The sequence below is a fragment of the Hippichthys cyanospilos genome, chromosome 8 (genome assembly GCF_059441005.1).
Source record: "Hippichthys cyanospilos isolate Australia breed blue-spotted pipefish chromosome 8, RoL_Hcya_1.0, whole genome shotgun sequence".
Classification (NCBI taxonomy): domain Eukaryota; kingdom Metazoa; phylum Chordata; class Actinopteri; order Syngnathiformes; family Syngnathidae; genus Hippichthys; species Hippichthys cyanospilos.
Window position 1 is genome coordinate 21,362,834 of NC_142376.1, and position 19,814 is coordinate 21,382,647.

General features: G+C 39.5%; 1 protein-coding gene across 5 annotated transcripts in view; it reads right to left on the reverse strand.

Moving 5' to 3' along the window:
- Window positions 1–19,814, reverse strand: part of LOC148420520 (zinc finger MIZ domain-containing protein 1-like) — a 180,439-nt gene that overhangs the window by 27,965 nt on the left and 132,660 nt on the right. For 3 of the 5 annotated variants that reach the window (XM_088420709.1, XM_088420706.1, XM_088420707.1), the window contains exon 7: window positions 4,677–4,712. The exons of 1 other annotated variant lie outside the window; for it this stretch is intronic. In XM_088420709.1, coding sequence (XP_088276835.1) covers window positions 4,677–4,712 — 36 coding nt within the window. Of the gene's footprint in view, window positions 1–4,676; window positions 4,713–10,041; window positions 10,369–19,814 lie in introns of those variants that run through there. One more of the 5 variants, XM_088420710.1, reaches the window with a different exon arrangement.

Below are 19,814 nucleotides of genomic sequence, written 5' to 3' on the forward strand. Positions count from 1 at the left end.
GATTTGCTGAGTGAAAAGGTGGCATTAGTTTTCTTGACGAATTAAAATAACAGGCCACAAAAGAAAAGAAAAACAACGATGAAAATACAAAATGTATATTATATATTAGCACTGCACGATTATGGCCAAAATAATAATCAAGATTATTCTGGTCAATATCGAAATCACAATTTTGAATCACGATTGTTCATAATGGTCACTCATGTCTATTTATTGCCCTTTTTTAACAAGCAGAATATAAGTAAAGTCAAGTCAAGTTTATTTGTATAGTCCTGACTTACCACAGTCTCAAAAGGCTTCACAGATGAAAAAGAAATTATACAGTGCAACTTAAATGCACAAAAACATCCCCTGAACAAATTACAATAAAGAAAAATATAAAATAATAAATACATGTTTATAAACAGGGCTTCAAGGCTTGATACTTACAAATAATCATTAAAAAGGTAAAATAAAGTATCGTAAATAATTTTAAAAAAAAATCACCCAAGACATGGCAAAAACTTGACACACAGGTCAACACAGCTAACTTATTTGCTGAGTGCAAACCAATGAAAAAAATGAAGCATACTTAGAACCAAGCACATTGTTTACCATTAGGCAAATTTGTCAAAATGTCATTTTCAGTCATTTCAAACCAAATTTATTCAAAATGTTCAGGTTTTTCAAAAATTTTCCAACCTTTTTTAAGACTCTTAGATTCTTCATCTATCCCAGGATTTTTTTTCAGCCGAATCAAACGTTTGTACCCGCAAACTTCAATAAGCAATAGGAATTCTGGAAGGTACGCGTTGCAGAAAATCTGTTGCGGACGCCGTGCGAAGGGGCTTGGTTGCCAAAATGACATTTAATGCATAGAGCCACACGGAGCTCGCATAAACCAAGGCTTGGTGCCATTCCAAACCCTTCTAGCCGCTGCTGCTCGATTTGCTCACTTGCTATTTCTTAAGCTTAATGAAGTCTTAATCTTGTGTTTGCCCCCTAGTGGTAGGATGACAAAGTGCTTGATTTGACATATAGCTGGCTTTGTAAAAGTTAATATCGCTGAGGATCGTCTTAATTTATCGTGGCAGCCAATGTTGTGATGGTGATTAAAATTTGATTAATTGTGCAGCCATTTTGTATATTCATAATTTTTATTATTGTATGTTAACAATATGCTACTATACACCGACTTAAATTGTTAGTACTAGAGAATATCATAATAGCGCATAGCCCATAATTTACACTATGATTAGATAAAATGCCAACATTTTATCTAATCACATTTTATCTAATCTATCTAAGTCATATCTGACTTCCTGAATTCTCATGGTTAAATCCAACTTGCAGCATCCACTTCAACCTGTGGGCCTGGAAGGGGGCTCCTCCCACCTGTGGTCCCTTCTGGAGGTTTCTGATGTTCCCCAAACTGGGGTTTTTGAGTTTTTCCTTCCCCTTCTGGGAGCTTTGACAGGGGATGCTGTTGTGTACCTTATAGTGAAAAGATGTCTCTGTACGACTTCTTTTCTCAAAAGAGGTCTCTACATGACCTCTTTTCATCTGTGAAGCCCTTTGAGACTTCGGTGATTTAGGGCTATATAAATAAAATTTGATTGATTGATTGATGAACTTTATCATTAACACTGTCCCTCGCCCCCAAATATATTGATAAATAGCTACCGAGCTAGCTAGCTATTTATCAATATATTTATCTAGCTAGCTAGATATTTAGCTAGCTAGATAGCTAGCTAGCTAGATAGCTAGCTAGCTAGATAGATAGATAGGCGGAACACCAAATTGGTTTGTGATATTTGTATAAAGGACTAATATTCACACAGTAATTTTATATTTAACAACCTCGACTGTGAGAAGAGACTTTGTAAAACGAATACTGTTACAGTCAGATTGTACAGGAGTTTCAACAGAAGCAGAGTGGTGGAGGAATAAATATCGACTGAGGATTTTACTTGAAATGGTTTATAAAACTAATCCTTGAACAAAACGCCCAATAGTTATTGATTCTCGGTCAGATACAGTTACAAGTGATACTTATGAATGCGGGATGACAACCTCTACAGTGCTCCCCCTTTCCTCATATAAAAGTATAAAGATCAAATGAGAGGAAGAAGAGGCAGAGGAAGAAGAGGCAGGGTGCGTGTGTAAACAGCTTTTTCAGAGGCCGGGAGGAGTAAACCCTTGCCTGTTGTGAGTAAATAGAGCAACAGGAGGAATCTGGGAAGAGATTGTCTCCTCACGGAGAGAAGCTTTAATTTGTGGATGTTTCTGTTCCACGTTCAGTCTGAACTCACTCTAAATGCACACATCTCAAGGATCGAGTAACAACTCCAGCAAAAAGTGTAATTTGATCGCATGCCGGCAAGTATCAGCACGTGTAGCCCGTTGGATCAAAAGTTGCTGTCAACTGCTGACTGTACATGTCATGAATATCATATACACCATACTGGCTCCTCCTGACAATATAATTTTTTTCTCTGCAGGCCTGATTGAGGTCGCAGACAGAAAATGCCGTTGCACAAACATAACAGGAAGCACTTATCGCTGGCGAGGAATCGGTGGCCAGTGATACTTTCAAACACAACAAAGTATTGAAGACTGATTTGCTTTAACATAAGGCACACAGCAAGGAACTGTGCTTTGGGACTCTAAGGCCTTTATTACTAATAAAAGGTGAGGGTGTTTTTCAATGACCATAAACCCACAGAAATAATGACTGAGCTCTGTTCAACTGCCTTCTATATTTGCTCCCATCTGCACATATGTCATTTAAAGACAAAAAGTTGCAAGATCTAAACACTGAAGAATTTTAGCTTCTTCAGGTTGCTCCACTAGATAAATGTATAATTAGTCAGGGTGCCATACAGTCACATAAAAAGACAAACATTTTCAAAGCAGGATGGAGAAAGTAATTTTGGAGGTGAACCTATAATTTTCTTCCCCCACCTTCATAGTCATCATTTTCTTTGAACTCCTTTTAGAATGGTCTAAAATAATCTAAGAGAAAATATAATCAATTTCAAAACTAGACATTCAATAATTAATCCACAATTAATTATGAAATAAACTTTTTTGATCAATCGTTTTGAGACCTCAATTTTTCAAAATGCTCAGAATTTCAAGTTAAAAAAATATTCTTCAGAGTTCTTCAGTACTCTATAAAGTAGACTTGTCTGCATCGAGTAGAACAAGACCGTAGAAACTCTCAACACATTCTTTCAAAAGTAGTGATAAACCTTTTGCTGATATTCTGTGATATTATAGATAAAAAGAGCAACCTGATAAAAAAAAAAAAAAACTAGTGCATTTTCTGCACTGTCAATTGGAAAAAGATTTTAAGAGATAAACATTTTAAATGTTTTTGAAAAATCTGATTTCTTTTTTATTAGACAAGACAATTGACAGATTAATCGATTATTGAGAAATAATCAACAGTGGTAGCCTGATTTGAAAGTATAGTTTCTTGCACATTTTATTTTATAAGAGATTTACTTTTACTTTATTCTGTGAATTTTTTTAGGAATAAATTCATTTGTTGGAATTTACATTCCCAAACTATTTGCTTGATAAGTAATGTTTTAAGACACTCATTATTTTTTTTTATTTGTATTCTTTGCTTTTTCTTTTTTTTTTTCATTTTCAAAAATAATGAAGTTTTCTAACCACGCACATCACTAAAATCATGTCACTAAAACAGCTTCATGAGTTTATGGATTACAGCGTCACATGGTATCGCTCTGGCATAAAAATGACAGCCTGTAAAGATACATACATACTGTACATAAATGCATACATTTTCAAGCGCTAACGGAAATGTGTTTTGTAAAATGCCTTCAAAAGTACATGAGGAAAAAGAGTAAAATATGAAATTCTAAACCAAAATGGCATAAACTGGGACATGGCAGAAACCCGACTCGAACTATAAATGAGTTAATCCTTCATACACCGGCAGTATGCACATACAGTATGCATCACGCTTATCGCCAGTGCAGCAGCGCCTGTGCTTGCACCTTGACTCCATTTCCACTATTTCCCACCATGCTCGTGATGAGCTTTGATAACAACAACATGTACAAGTGCATGCGGTGCTATTGTAATTGTGCTGTTAAATACAGACAAAAGAGCAAAAAGACTACATGGGAAATGCGCAGCAACAAACAAAGCAGCCCTGAGAGACAATGTGTGGGATGATTAAAGGAAACATCCGGAAAACAGTGGCAGGTAACTCGACGCCGTGTGGGCGCTAAATATTATGCAAAATGGAGGGATGATAAAATCCCATAGATGAAAGAGGGGGAGTCATGCTTTTTGAGGGAATGTGATGGAAGCCATTTAAGCAGTGATGCCCCCGCCTCATCCTGCCCCACCTCCTCTCTGCTCAGCCATCAAATTGAACAGCCGACAGGAATTAGGCTTGGAATAATGAGCAGTGTAAAGATGTGCATTCAAAAAAACAAAACAAAATCAAAACATTTGATTGCATTCATAGGAGAATTTCATCAGTGACCTCTGGCAGGACAACAGATATGACAGCACGGGGTGGGGGGGATGAATGGAAGAATGCTAGACAAAGAACAGGTGGCGATGGAGGGAGTGGGCGGACCCCCTCCCCACCAGGGTACGTATGTTTATGTCACAAGGCAAGAGATGCTGCAGCCAGGAAGAGAAAGCAGCTCTACCTGAGTCAGTCTGACATCTCCTGCAGGAGTTGGTTTCTGTGGGGTTCAAATTGCACATTTTAAACCAACACAAATTAGCAAACACCAAATACAATGCAACTCTTTGTAGTACAGCCATGGCGACGGAGCAATCTGATGCTCCTGATGTGCCGATTTCCCCCTCCAGAGTATCACTAAGTTCGACTCGCCTTGTTTTGGGGATGTGGGCAAAGACCAAGCATCAGACAGCACAAACGACGAGAGAGATTTGTTGCATGAACTTCTTGCTAAAGGGGTCGCGACAACGTTACTGAAGAGGATGGAGACCAGCAAGAAAAGTGATGACCCGAAAAAAAGAGTATAATAACGCAGCGTCCAAAGTTAAAGCACAGCAGCATGCTAAACTAACGGTAACATGTGTGCTCATTGCTGACAATGTCATATGTCAGCTATGTTCAATGTGGTAAAGAGGCACAGTCTATGTGGGAAGAGACCGCAAAAAAAGCCCCTGCACCAAAGCAGAGTCTGCAAGTATCACTAGAATGCCCACAGCTAAAAAACAGTAACAAACTAAGCTAAACATAAACGTTAATACTGTATGTGTTTAGTTGTGTCATCTCTACCATTCTATGCCATATTCCATAACATGCATTTTACTTGAGAGAAGACCGTATGTAGCAAAAGATGGACAGCTGTTGAAGCAAGGTGGGACTATGGAATATATTACTGTAACGAGCAAAGTTAATATTTGTGTGTGTTGTTGATAAGAGCATTTTTGTTGTCCACCCCCCACCAAATCATTTTAAACCACACTTTGCGTTTTTTTTTTTTTTTGCACTGAAACAAATGGCAAAGCTTGGGAAATGAATTTGTGACAAGAGGAGACCAATTTTTTTATCGGGCACCCCAGATGACGAGTACGGCAGTTAATAGCACCAAATGCAGTGGGATGTGACTAAGAACTACTCTTTCTAGAACTAGCACAAGAACTAGTCTGAGAGAGACAGACCATCTTGACCTTACCTTCTTTTTAATTTCTGGATGAAGATCACGGGGCTACACATGTTCCTACTTGTGCATTGCATTGTGACAAGCCACCAGAGATATTGCCAAATATAAGAACATCAGTCACTTTCGGGTTAGTTAAGTAGCGGCTTTAGCTGGTTCTTACGCCTGCTTGAAGCTAATGTGTCTAATCTCTCAGAACAAAACGTGATCAACAATTTTACCATGGAGGTACAGTACTTACACATTGCTTTTCCTTTGAATTGAGAATTCAGAAATTAGCAATGCTGTTGATCTGTTTTTTTGTTTCTTTTTTTGTTTTTATCCTCACCTACCATGCACATGAAGTAATAGGCAGGACTGAGATGTTTTCTCTTAGTGGTTACAGCTAGCATTCTCATACTGTTGGATCTAATTGTGATAGAAAGTGGACTTCTACAGTTATCATGTAAACAACTGCTGCTTACATCGTACCAGAAGACGTGCCCATATTTCATGCATGGTCTCATGAATGAAGGTGGCCAAAAAGCTCTGCTACATAAACATACAGCAACAGAGAGAGTGGGGAATTATAACTTCGGCAACTGAGGAATAGCGACAGGCTCACAAATGTGTGTGTATGAATGTGTTTGTTTGGATTTGCCATTTCGAGCAACATATGCAATGTTCTATAGTGTAAAGGGACTATTATTCAAGAGAAGAAGAAAATGGACTATTGCAGTCAAGTGGGGATTCTGGAACACGGTATAGAATAGATACAGCGGTGCCCCCAGAAACATAGGACAAAAGTCAGCAAAGATGCACCGATAATGTATCTGACTGACCCGTAACCAAGGAGCAGCGGTTTAGTGATGGAATCAGCTGACTAGATGATCTTCAGTTGTCCTGTTTGTTAATGCTTTTCAATGTTGTGCTCTTAGTAGTTTGCTGCAGCACATTGAGTTGTTGCTAAATTAATGATGTTGTCTAACCCAGGTTAAAAAAGAAGTATATATATATATATATATATATATATATATATATATATATATATATATATACAGTTTGCTGCAGCACATTGAGTTGTCACGTGCTAAATTAATAATGTTGTCTAACCCAGGTTAAAAAAGAAGTATATATATATATATATATATATATATATATATATATATATATATATATATATATATATATATATATATACACACACACAGTCGGCCCCCGGTTTACGAACATCCTCTTTTACGAACATTTCGACTTACGAGCGTGGACCGCAGAGTTTATTGTCCCCCACTTACGCACAAACCTTTCGTCTTACGAACAATCCGACATGCCGATCAATGTGTTCGTACAATTATTTTCGCTTTGCTGCATCAACGAAATCAAATGTTCATGCTTGTCACGGTAACGCTGAACGCTATTGCTCTTACAATGTCACAGTCACTGTCTCAGTCACAGTGTCAGTCACGGAGTCAGTCACGGAGATGCCGATATGCTATTGGTCGATTAAGATCACAGTCCCGGTCTCACTCTCGGAGATGCGGATATGATATTGGCCGGCGTCACGTCAATCATAGAAATGATCATCAAATCATAGAAATATCTACCATGTCCTATATATGTATATAAATATCTACTTGTCCTTGTGCCGAATTGTTCACCTGGCCAATTGCAAGGCACATAGTGACACACAAGTTAATGACCACTCACACTCATATCTCGGCACAATTTAGAGTCATCAGTCTCAGCTAAATGTTTCAGGAATGAAACATCAAACATCAAACATGAATCTCTGAACTGTGAGGGAGGTGTACAAAGCACCAAACCAAACAAGAATACATCGGACACCAAAGGGAGGGATGTAATTATTGTGTACAAAAATAGACTAAAGGGTCAAGCAAGTAAACATCAGGAGTTCTTCCACCAGTGTCTTAGAAAGAAGCATCCCACATGGAGAGTGAACGAGAAGCTTATCGTCCATGGACAGATCCCCCCATCCTTCCCCATGACTGTAAATATCACAGGGCTAATTATAAGTAAACATGCTACTTATCTCCATGACCACCACACGCTTGTTCCTTCAAGGAAATCCCGGGGGGGTGCAATTATATAAGACTGTGATTAAAATGTGATGACATTCCTGCACTTCTACTGTGAACACAGAAGTGAATGAGCTGAATAGATGAGGCATCATAGCCTGGGGCAATCATAGTTCCATCCTCTCAGCTATCAATACTTGACATTGGTTTGACCTGGCAGAAATCAGCATCTCAATCGACACATTGTCACACGAAGCTCCTTTAGATGGGAGGATGTCCCCAAAGTGAGGCGATGATTCACAAGTAAATGCCCCTACAAAAACAACACCAGTAACACAAGTTCACCGTCAAAATATCACAAGTGAGTCAGTGGGTCAACCAAAGTGTCTCCAAACAGGAAGCGCTGCAAGTCATTGCAACCTCAGCTGCAAATGGTGCCATCTAATAGTTTCAGACATGGTTCAGTGCGAGATTGTGTTATTGTTTGTTAATGAACTTGTCAACTTTAAGGTTTAGCACTTATTGAAAGGCCAGCAGGAGCCTTTATTGCCTGGGCGCCCTTTCGTTCTCTTCCCCTGTAAGAGTGATGCATTTGAGAAGGATTTTGACATTACTCCCATAAGGACAACACTGCAACAAAATATCAAACAATATTTTGGGAAAGCAATGGTGAGCCTGTCCGTCTCACAGTTCAGGGTCCCGAGCTCATTTCTAACTGACTCTGGCCTCCCCGCGTGGAGTATGCATGTTCTCCCAGTGTCCGTGTGAGTTCTCCGGGCACTCCGGCTTCCTCCCACATTCCAAAAAACATGCATGGCAGGTGTATTGGACACTTTAAATTGTTGTTAAGCATGATTGGGTGCGTGAATTGTTGTCTGCCTTGCATTTGGCTGGCAACCAGTTCAGGGTGTCCCCCACCCACTTCCAGGGATCCCAGAGAGGTTAAGCGGCTATAGAAAATGAATGGATGGATATTTGGGGGAAAACAAATGTCTATGTTCTCAACAATAGCAACAAATATTGACATAACACATGTCAATAGCAACAACTTTAAGACTATATCAGCCAATCGGATGCCTGAATGAAGTCATGACAAATCAAAGAAAATTGAGCTGAAAATACAGGCTTTGAAATACTGATATATACACCCTTATTTGTTCTTTTGCATATTCATATGAAGTGTTGCACCAGTGTTGCAAAAAAAATTAAATTAAATTAAAAATAACTATAAATAATACAACTCGTAAATGGTAAAACAATCGTATACACACACAAGAAACAATGTCAATAAATGCATATGTCAAAAAAACATTTTTCCAATGAACATGTACCATAAAAGACACTTTTTGCTATCATTTGATCATTTTTAGGAGTGGGTTGTCTTAGTCCCTTTCGTCTCCATTTCAGTAAAATGCATCTTCTATAGCAATGGTTCTCAACTTTTTCTACAAATATTTTTTTCAGTACCCCCAACCAGCAAAAGGCACTTTTTGATTTAAAAACAAAACAAAAAAAAAACAAAACAAAACAAAAAAAACAACTCTGTCTCATGCGCGTCTGATTTCTTCAACTTTGGAACCACATTTGTAGAGCTATATCAATGCCTATTTTATTCAGCATCTCCCAGTACGTATATGGTGTAATATCCCCTGATTTATTTGTGGCTTATCTGCAGAAAAAGTGAATAACTAATGATAATGCACATTCGTACGAAACTCACAAAATAAAGGCATCCAAAGTTTTGCAAATGACTCTAACACAGTTTAGCTAATTATCATGTTCTTATTCTTTTGCTATAAGTTTGAAAAGAAAAATGCACCGTTATTGACTCCATATCACACAAATTAAATTATATTTGCTGATAGCAGTAGAAACCTCGTAAAAAAATCAAGAACCATTCCGTGCCTTCAGAAAACCTTTTATTCAGGTCCGTAGTTGTTCAAATACAGTGCAGGATGTGTGCAACCCTAACCACAAATCCCCTCCATCACATAACCCTCAGAGCTGAAAAATAAGCTTTGATGAGGCTGCTTTCCTGAATGTGTACTCATACAGCACGTATGACCCCCCAAGGCAGCATGTAGGTCAACCTGCGGTCAGCTAGACCGTCCTGATCCCGCTCTTTTAGCCTGGTCGTAGTAGTGGAGCACAGTTATTGACTCATTTGTAAGAATGCCAAAACACAATTCAAATCTCTCACAAAGCCATGCTGACACTAACAAGCAAGCTAATGGAGAAAAAGACAAGAGTAATCACAGCAACTCTAGCAGCATCAGCTCTATACACGCCACTAAGTCAACAGCGTTCAACTTCGATTCCGCTACGTGCACTCATGCACAACAAGACACACTTAACTTACTTACCCTGATCTGAGCGCAACCCCCGCACATGTCATCCCATTCAGGTCGCCGCACAAAGTGTCTCGTTGAAAGTCCCTGAGCTTTGGTCGCTTCCTGCACCTTATCGCTCTAGTTTATGACTTCCTATTCCCACCCTCCTCACTTTTCCTTTTTCTTTTTTTTTTTGCTTTCCTTTCCTGCTCTCTGATCTGTCTGTTTCCTCTTGTCCGGCGCCTGCACAATGCACATCAATTATTCAGGGGCAGTCTCCCGGTTCCTCCTGGCTTATCCAATCAGAGCAGGGGGCGCTGCGCTAATGGGCTCCTGCTGTACCTGCTACCGGCTCCTGCACACTGGAGACAGCCGGGAGGTGGTGAGGGGGTGGGTGGCATTGTAGGATAGACCGGCGAGGAGGGGGTAGCGGGATGTAGAAGAAAAAGGATGAGAGTCAGAGATAAAGACAACAAGCAGCAACAGCAAAGTGGAGTGGAGATAGCGAGGACGCGATATTGCAGCGCTTCTCACCCTTTTGTCTTGAGGTGATGTAATGGATGCCTCAGAGAAAAGCACCTGCATAAATACACCATTTGACAACTGCATCCCACTTGCAGCGATGGGTGGAGCTTATTGTGAAGATCAGTCAAAAGACAGGCGACTAGGCCTTCCACCAAGGCGATGCCACAGTGTGACTAATACCGTATATCCGATGAGCGCAAAAACATCAAGTCGCGGGTGAATCTGAGTTCAGCCTCGCATGCCCCAAATGTCAACCTGACATAGCGATGACTTGGCCCCAGATGAATGGGGGAGGAAGCCCAACCTGTCACCACTACTACGCCTTAGCCTAAGCATAAGGATGTGGGACTTGCCACATTGAGAATGTGTGGCACTTGCTAATCATATCCCATGCAGACTTGAACAACAGCAGCATTGTTAGAGTGCGCTTTTACTTAAAGGTGTGGCGTAGGCCCCTGAGGGATGACGGGTCGGGGGTTGGGGCGTCAAAGGCAGCTTAGTCCTGAGGTGTGAATGCCAGTTCAGTCAACCTCTGAACAAAAAACGGATTTAAATAATTTGCTCATCCAGTTTTGACAGGATGCGGTCTTGTGTGTGCGAAGTGGCGCCTCTTGGCCAAGTTGAGCGTCTTGGGTAAAGCAAACCCAATTAGGTGGCGTCTGTTCAAGGACCCACAGAGCCAAAAGGGCTGGAAGTGCTGCTAATGAATGTTTAGTCCACTGACTCAACAGTGAACTTCTAAAGGTAGTTTGGTGTTGCAGGCGGATTTCATCATCCAAAGCAAAGCCAGTGTCAGAGAGGCCGGTGAGCTAAAAATAAAGCTCTTAATAATTCAGTGCACTACTCTTACCCTAGGTAGTAATTAAATATAAAAAGTCTGTCAGGTTGATTGGGTTTGTATTAAAGAATGCAGTGCCATTCCTAGAGTTCTCCAAATCTTGATCACAAAAGCTGTCATTTTATCAGTGCACGGTTGCTTTTCTGTCTGACAAGCCAAACTGACAATAATGCTATCATTTGCAGGTCAGGCCAATGTTTGGCGATGGTTCAAATTGGGTGGTGTAATCATCCATTCAGCTTTAAATTATTGTTTCAGAAACTAATTGAGACATCTTGTTATGTACAATTAATTTAAAAGAATATAAAATCTTGATATTTTGTCTTGGCAATCTCATGAAGTAACACGAAGTCTCGTTTATCAATATTTCATTATTGATTGACACAATTTTCAGGTTCAGTAATCCTGATTCGTGGATACAATGATAAAAGTCAAAATTCAGTTATTAATTTATTATGGTAAAAAGCTGTCAACATATCTCTCATTCTCAAGTCAAAGGAAAAATCTTATTTTAAAGATTTTAATGTGACTCCAATTTTGGATGTTTTATGACTTTAAAAGACAAACAATGAAAACGTAACCTGTCAAAGCATCTTTTGATTTTGTATTTAGCGAATTTTCTGAGATATCGAGGCTGGCGTTGACAATGTAAGCAAACTTGCCGCCCAGTATGTCTTTACTCTGCTGATAGTGTTGTGTAAGGGTGTCCAATGAAACTCAGATCTAGCAGTGATATCACAAACAAATAGTAAAATGAGCGATGAGCATTTACCGGGCAGTAACTAATAGGGATGGGCCAGAAGTGCTATGAAATACAATAAAGTAAACGGAGAGAATGACAATGATCAACTTGATCATCTTTCCTGCTATAGCAGCTCTTGATGTAAATAGCAGTGTTTTTGTATGATTGACGTCTTTTTTTTTTTTTATGACCAAATTCAGCTAATGAATTGACGCTCAGAACGTAACTCGTTAGCATGTAGAGGAGTTTATATCAATCTCAAAGTCCCGCCCCACACACACAAACAGAGAACAGGATATCACAAGTTTGTCATGTATCTGTGATTTCGGGTTGGGTTTTCTGTTTTGGGGGATTTTGGTATTCTCAAGCTGTGGGTTTCTTTTTAGTTCTTGTCCTGCTCTCATTTGGTTTCCCTTGCGTCGAGCCACGTTAGCATGATTTGTTTCCACCTGACTGTATACCTGCCCTCCTTGGCATCCAATCAACTTCCCCTGCCTTTTGCCTCTCCCCAGCTGTGTTATGTCTTCTCGTTATGTCTGTAGTCTATTTAAGTGCCCAGTTTGCATTCAGTTCTTGTCGGGTCGTTGTATGTCTTCCCTTGCTGTCTTGCTGTCGCGCACCCCGGACACTCATCATTCCCGTGTTGCCTCCCGTTCCTTGTAGCCCCCCGTAAGTTGAGTTTGTGTTTAGCGTTTAGGTTGTACTGTGCACTTTTTGGTTCCTGTTCTCCCAGCCTATGTTTTTGCATTAAAACAGCAATTTATTGAGCCTCATCCCTCTCAGCCCAGCATTTTTTGGTTCTACCTTTCCCACATCCCACACCTCCTCACGCCACCGTGCAGTGATCATTTCCAAGCAAAAACAAAGTAATATTCAGTGGTTGCAAAGTGGACCCGGCATACTACAGCCACAGTAAAACCGAAAACACCTGTATGCAAAGATTGTCTTGACGCACCGCCTAGTTGCCGAATGGCTGATACTTTTTGGGCACTTAAAAAGGCATGATTTCGTGTGTGTGAGCGGTTATTTGGCTTTAATTAAAGGCAATATTTTGGAGCTCAAGTAGCTTTTGAAAAGAAAGGAAAGAAAATTGTGAACTTCGCAAAAAGCACTAAGGCTGCATTATTTAAGAATATAACCTGTCACTGCAAACAACCCATATCTCAGTTTTAGCTATTCCAATTAGAGAGGGTCAGTCAAGCACAAAATATACTCGGTCTCCTCGTCAAGAAGAAGCAACAGCATCAGAAAATGAAGACGAACAGAAAGGTATTGACCTTGTTGTACACGTATTTAACAGTCAGCACTACTCTTGGTTTCCTCATGGGATATTGTTTCTGTATAGTTTAAAATAACTTTAAAGACACTATTACATGGGTACTGAACATATAACAGTTTGTAGGTTTGAACTAAATGGTAATCATGAACGTGCAAATGTTAATCACAATTGCTAACTATTTAGCATAGGCAAACTTTGTTGGTGTCTAATCGGCATGTACCGATAAACGGATTGGCGATGTAATACGATTTTAAAATTCAGTTATTTAAAATTTCCTGGTACGTTCCTTTCCCTCCCGCATCATCTGCCTTAATCTCTCATTGTGATCATATGTGAGTCCCCATCGACTGCAGCAACCAATCAAATTACTGCTGCTGTTGTCCACTTTCTGCTACTGTGGCTAACTATCTTGGGTTTCGTGGCTAACATGCGATCATAAGTTAGGTTATCGGAGCGTTTTATGCGATATCACTTAAAGTAGACTCACGAGGTTTGGGGTGGCTCTACAAAGTCGACCAATCGAACTTTCCTCCGTCCAAATAAACCAAGTTGGCTGTGTGGGAAGAATTCGGCTTTCAAAAAGTAGCAGGTGACCGTTGTGATTATGCTATGTGCTAGAAGTGAGCTAGCACACGTGTGAGGGAGAAAGAGAGAAAAAGAGGGGGAGAGAGCGAGGGAGAGAGAGCAGGAGCGACAGAGCGGGCACATTTGTGGCACACTTGTCTCTGCAGAAAATAAACGCTCGTCACCATGAAAAGACTCCACAATATACTTTTAATTGATACATAAAGTAGTTGGCAGCAATTTAGTTTATTTTAAATCAACCATTTTATTTGAATAATATTGTGCTGTTTACTTGCATATCTCAGGTCAAATGGGATGATGAGAGAATTGCTCACCAAAAATGTGTTGTTTTTCTTTAAACGAAAACCCCAATTTAAACTGCACTTTTACATACAACATGCTCTTAAAAGCCTTTTGTACATGTAATGCTGTTGATTACTTTTAAAAAGATGACAGTAGTACCAGTCAAATGTTTCAAACCCTGTCTAAATCAAACATAAGACTAAGCATCCATATTTACTCAGCTGAATGACAGAAAGGAGTGCAAAGCTGACATATTTAAAGAACCTAAAATCTAAAGCATGAATAGCATAACTGTATTTATTCATGATGCCAGACAAAGTTGCCCCCAAACTTTTGACTAGTACTCCAGATGATTTGGAATGTTTTTGACAAATATATTTGATTTGGACTCCTGGTCTACAATATGCTACCTAAGACTGACAAGTAAGGAGGATCTGGTCATTGTCTTCAACCCACTTCCTGCTGAATTATTGCAGCGACATCACATTGTTGTCGTGCGTGTGAAAGCCATTTCCACATGCAGCCGCACCCTGGAAGTTTTCTGTCACTGTTGACACAGCTTGAGCACTTGTTTACCTCGCTGGTCCGGGTAAGGGCGCACCATGCAGCCCAAGAAGAGACTTGCGGTCTCTGTGCGATGCGATCAACGGGCTCTTTTTGTAACTTTTAGAGCAGCAGACAAGCCGCAGCCTGCTTCGAACTTAAAACATTAAACGCTGCTATCATTCCTAGAACGGCTGCCGTTAATCCTCAGCATGTCAATTCATGTCCAAAATGACAAAAATACTGTGAGTAGTTCAGTTAGAACGCCCCCTTCCTCCCAAAAAAAAGAAAACCTTAATACAACACATGATTAGTTCTTCTTAGTCTATTGTGAAAATGTGAAAATGTCAGTAATGAGAATTTGTTCCTTTAAAAAAAGGTTGAGTGAAATTTAGTTTGTGTTTTGTCTTTTGAACAATATTTGATGGAAGTGAAATACATTTGCATTGCTGTACTTTATGATAGAACTTGTAAAAACCACATCATCCTTCTCACTATGTATGTAATATCAACAGCGGCCAGAGGCGGCGCCAAAAAAACAAAGATCAAGCACAAACGTATGAACTGTTAAACCAAATCATCTCTAAAACATTATTTCGAGTGCAGCCCACGCGGCACGGTACCGGTCCGCGGACCGGTGGTTGGGGACCACTGTGATAGAAGACAGACATGTAGCGCATATGTGGCCTACTTTGTCTGAAAAAGTAGCAGCTCTGCTTCCCAAGTGTTGTTATCAACAATGCTAGTTCTAACCTGAGTGACATTCTTGCTGGTCCGCCAGTACTATAAAGCAGTAAATATGCACCAGTGGGCTGTTGACAGGTTTTTTAGTGATGTAACTGGATCAATTGGATAGAACACACTCTTGTTAAATTGCTTTATCATCACCAGTGCCCTTTGGAGGGCTGTTACCATGCGGCGGAAGACAGTTGACAGATTATGAAGCTAATCTGATTTGTTGCTTGAACTTCTCAGATAAATCTGTCGGGGTCGCGGGTGTTTGCGCAACAGCGAAACATTGCCCACATCATTGATTTAGGATTTTAGAAGAAGTGTGAATTTTTACCAATAGTTTTGTTTTCATTTTTAGGCACTACAATTAAAAAAAATAAATAAATACAGCACATCACAGTGAAGCTTGAAAAAAGATATTTGCATGTAGGCTAACATTAAAGCTACTTGTTAATAGCGCTCATGCATCTGACCTAGCGGCAGATCCTGAAAATCTGTTCATGGGATTATGGATTAGAACAATGAGCTAATCCCACAGACCAACAGTGAGGAGTGTCTGCATTCCATTTGGCTGGTGGTGCGTGGATATATTTATGCACTCTTTATCAGTATATTCATGTTGTTTATTGGTAAATATTCACTGCCTGCAATATGAGCAAGACTTTGACCACTTCAAATGTGATCCAAGACAAAATATCCTTCCAAAAAAAGTCTTGATTTTCTGATCGAGTAAAGAAAGGATTTTGATGTACAGGGTGTTCCAAGGAATCTCAGGCGCATTTGAAGTACAGTATTTATATTGACTCAGCTCGGAATGGTACTAAGATGAAACTGTTACCGTTTTAAATCTAAATTCACTTTGAGTTTTGTAATGCCATTGATTTTTTGGTATTTTTTTTTCAGATCCAGTGGTGATCCAATGGTGTTAACACAATCGAAAAAGGGTTTTTGCTTCCTTGAATTTGAAAAATGTCAATCATGGACACTTTTTCATGGTACATTTCACACACATTTCTGAAAGGAGGCACTAGGAAGGATGTACATACTGAGATGACATGGTAAATTCATGAACGAAGGGTGTTCGTACCAAGCTAAGAGGACGGAACACTCCTCAGTTTTGTACAATATGGTTGAGCAAGTTTGAACTGCCTCTGAGCGGCACCCTTGTAAATCTATTAGAAGAGCCAAGAGGGACCTTCAGATTATTACAAAAACGGTTGACCGCAGATTACTCATTAGAAAGCCATAGCAATCACACCGTATACGTGAAGTTGAAGACGTGTCCATGATACAATTTTTGCTAATTGAAGGACGCAAGCCACCTTTTCTGGTTGATTGAGCGCATTTACTGGAGCCGAAAAAAAAGATGGGGAAAGAAAAAAAAGAATAGAACTTAGAAATGGTAGCTGTCTCAAGTTACCATCATGCATTCAGTAGATATGAGGACTTGAACTGTGCCCCAAACTTCTGACGTAGATGTGCAATTTAAATGACAAGGTTTCTAACTATATTTCCATTTACAATTCAAGCACAAAAATGTTGTTACTTTCGGATTGTGGCATTAACTGCCGATGCTAATGCTAGTTCACATGGCACCACATGGTATTTTTTTTCTTTTAAAGACAGTTTATTTCTGTAAGCTCTTTTGTATTATATTTTGATATTCATATTTAGAAATATGACATTTAAAAAAATCAAAAACATGCCATATTGGTATTCTAGGGGCCCTAGAACAGATAAATGGCACTACAAATCCTTTTAATGTGGAAAATTAGGTCTACAAGCTTGGTTTAAGTATCAAACTTGTAAATCGAGGTAACACCGTACTTGAAACCTTGATAGATTTTTATACTCGCATCAATGTGTCCACTGTATTAATTGTGTTATAAACTTCCTTGCTAAAGTGATGCTCTGCGAAAAAACGACAGTGTGATTGATTTCCTAAAAGTCTGGCTGCTCTTCCTCCCTTCCCTTGAGGCACCCCAGAGAACAGCACCAGACTGCTTCGCCGCCTCTCTGGTGTCACATTTACATTGCTGTGTCGCCATGCAGGCTAGCCTGCGATAAGTGCCGAGCCTGCATGTTTACACCCAATTCATTAAAAAAAAACAAAAAAAGTGATCAAAAGGCACACAGAGCTTTCAAAGTAAAAAAGGTTGTGATTTGTGTACACTGTAGTTGAACTGTGCGTCACCCAGACTGCCCTCTAAGACATGCTTGTAATTGAGGGAAGATATTCAGTGAGTAAGATGTGCTTTGAATCACATGTGAGCCTGCGTCATCCCCACCCAGGATAATTAGACTCCAGTTCCCCATTTACCCACCGTGCATTAACGGGCCATCCTTCCTGAAAACATTGCACTCCTTTTTATTAGATCGCATGAGACCCCTAGGACGAGTCTCTGGCCATCAGACAGCCAGCCTGAGACATGCCTGCACAACAATTACATTATCCCAGACTGAGAGAAACAAAGAGATCGATATGGTGCACTGACGTCTGGCCGCCCACTTAAGTTACTTCCTGACGCAGCTGAAAATGACTTTTGGCAAATATGAGGAGCCAGTTGGTGTAAACTTGGTCATCTAATTATATGGAAAAGCAATAACTTGCCCATTAACAAAAGCTCAGTACAAAATAAGGAACATGATTTATACCCTATTTATAAAAAATGGCTAACTGGGATAACTACTGGAGCTGATTTAGGCAGTTTATCCCAATATTGGTCAGCGAGTGCGTTTATCTATCCATCAAACTACAGTGGACCCCCGGTTTACAACATCCCTGCCTTTTGTTTTTATTACAATGTGGACTGTGATGTTTTTTTTTGTCCCCTATTTATGCCATTTTTTTTGCCTTACGACACAAATAAATAACTTCTAAACATGCTCATACGTCACTACACGCATCACTGGTTACATCACTACAATGCTAGTCCGCTATAGGTCGGCATAACGACTCCTGGTCTACTACTGGTCGGTGTCACAGGTCACTAAGATGCTGGTATGCTATTGGTCAGCCCACGAGGTCACCAAAGATGGCTGCCTAAAGACTTTATTTCTTGTGTGAGTGCTTTAAATATTATATTTATTGTTTATTTTAGTGCTAAATCCAACCTCGAACTGATTAACCATGGGTCCTAGATTGCTAGTGATGTTAAAGAGAGAATTACAGTAAATAGATGATTAGCATGGAAACGAAGCTGGAGATAATCAAGAAATCCAAAGAAGGCTAGACTAGCCTTGACTAGGCTACCCTCACTAGGGAATATGGTCATAACAAGCTCAGTACGTCAAACGTAAGTAAGTCCTTTATTATTTTTTTATTTATGATGTTATTTAATTGTATACATGTATATTTTATATAAGTAGCACGTACTATACTATTTTGATACGAAATTTGAATATGTATATACAATTTTGATATTTTTACCTGGGGTTTTACAAACATTAGCTAATTAATTTAGATTTGGATTTCCCGCCATGTGACAAATTCACGTTACGATCCCAACCGCGGAACAGATTAATCTCATAAACTGGGGGCCCACTGTACTCACAAAAAAACAATGACCGACCCAACAGTTACTGTATCCACAGTACAGCACTAAATATCTAGCTTGCTATTGTGACGTGTAACATGCTTTCACTAGTGAGCAAGCACATGAGCTGTATGAACTAAACAACTAAAATTATTAAATCAAAACATGGATGACATTTTTTTTTTTTTTCCCATGGTAATTTAGGAGTACCGTACTTTCACGGCCAATAGGTGCATTTACTCTCCAGGCAGGCGTTACAAATTTGCAACAATAATATGAGTGTCCCCTAGGTATTCCACGTTAATATTGATTGAGGCTTTTTTTTTTTTAATAGTTTGAAAAAAAACATAAAATAAATTTAATTTGAGCCTGAAAGGGTAAAAAGTTTTTACCGTAAAATAGACGAGGCGTCTTATGATGAGGTGCGTCCTATGTGTATAAAAATCTGCAAATGTTGCTGAGTGACATGGATGAGCGCTCTGCTTGAGTGACTACAAACCATTCCCTTGCTTATATGGAAAGAAGGAGCACGTGATAGAGAACAGGATGAGGACATTAAAGGGAGGAGGTTGGGCGTGAAAAAAGAAGCTTGACGTGCAAGAAAAAAAAAAAGCCAAAAAAGATGTTGAGTTAAAAAAAATGTCAATTGAAAAAATGAACAGTTGTCAGTTGTCGCTTGGCTGTTCAGACAAACTCTTCCTCCCTTTTTTAAAAACGTGCATGCATGCTATGACATGTTTTAGG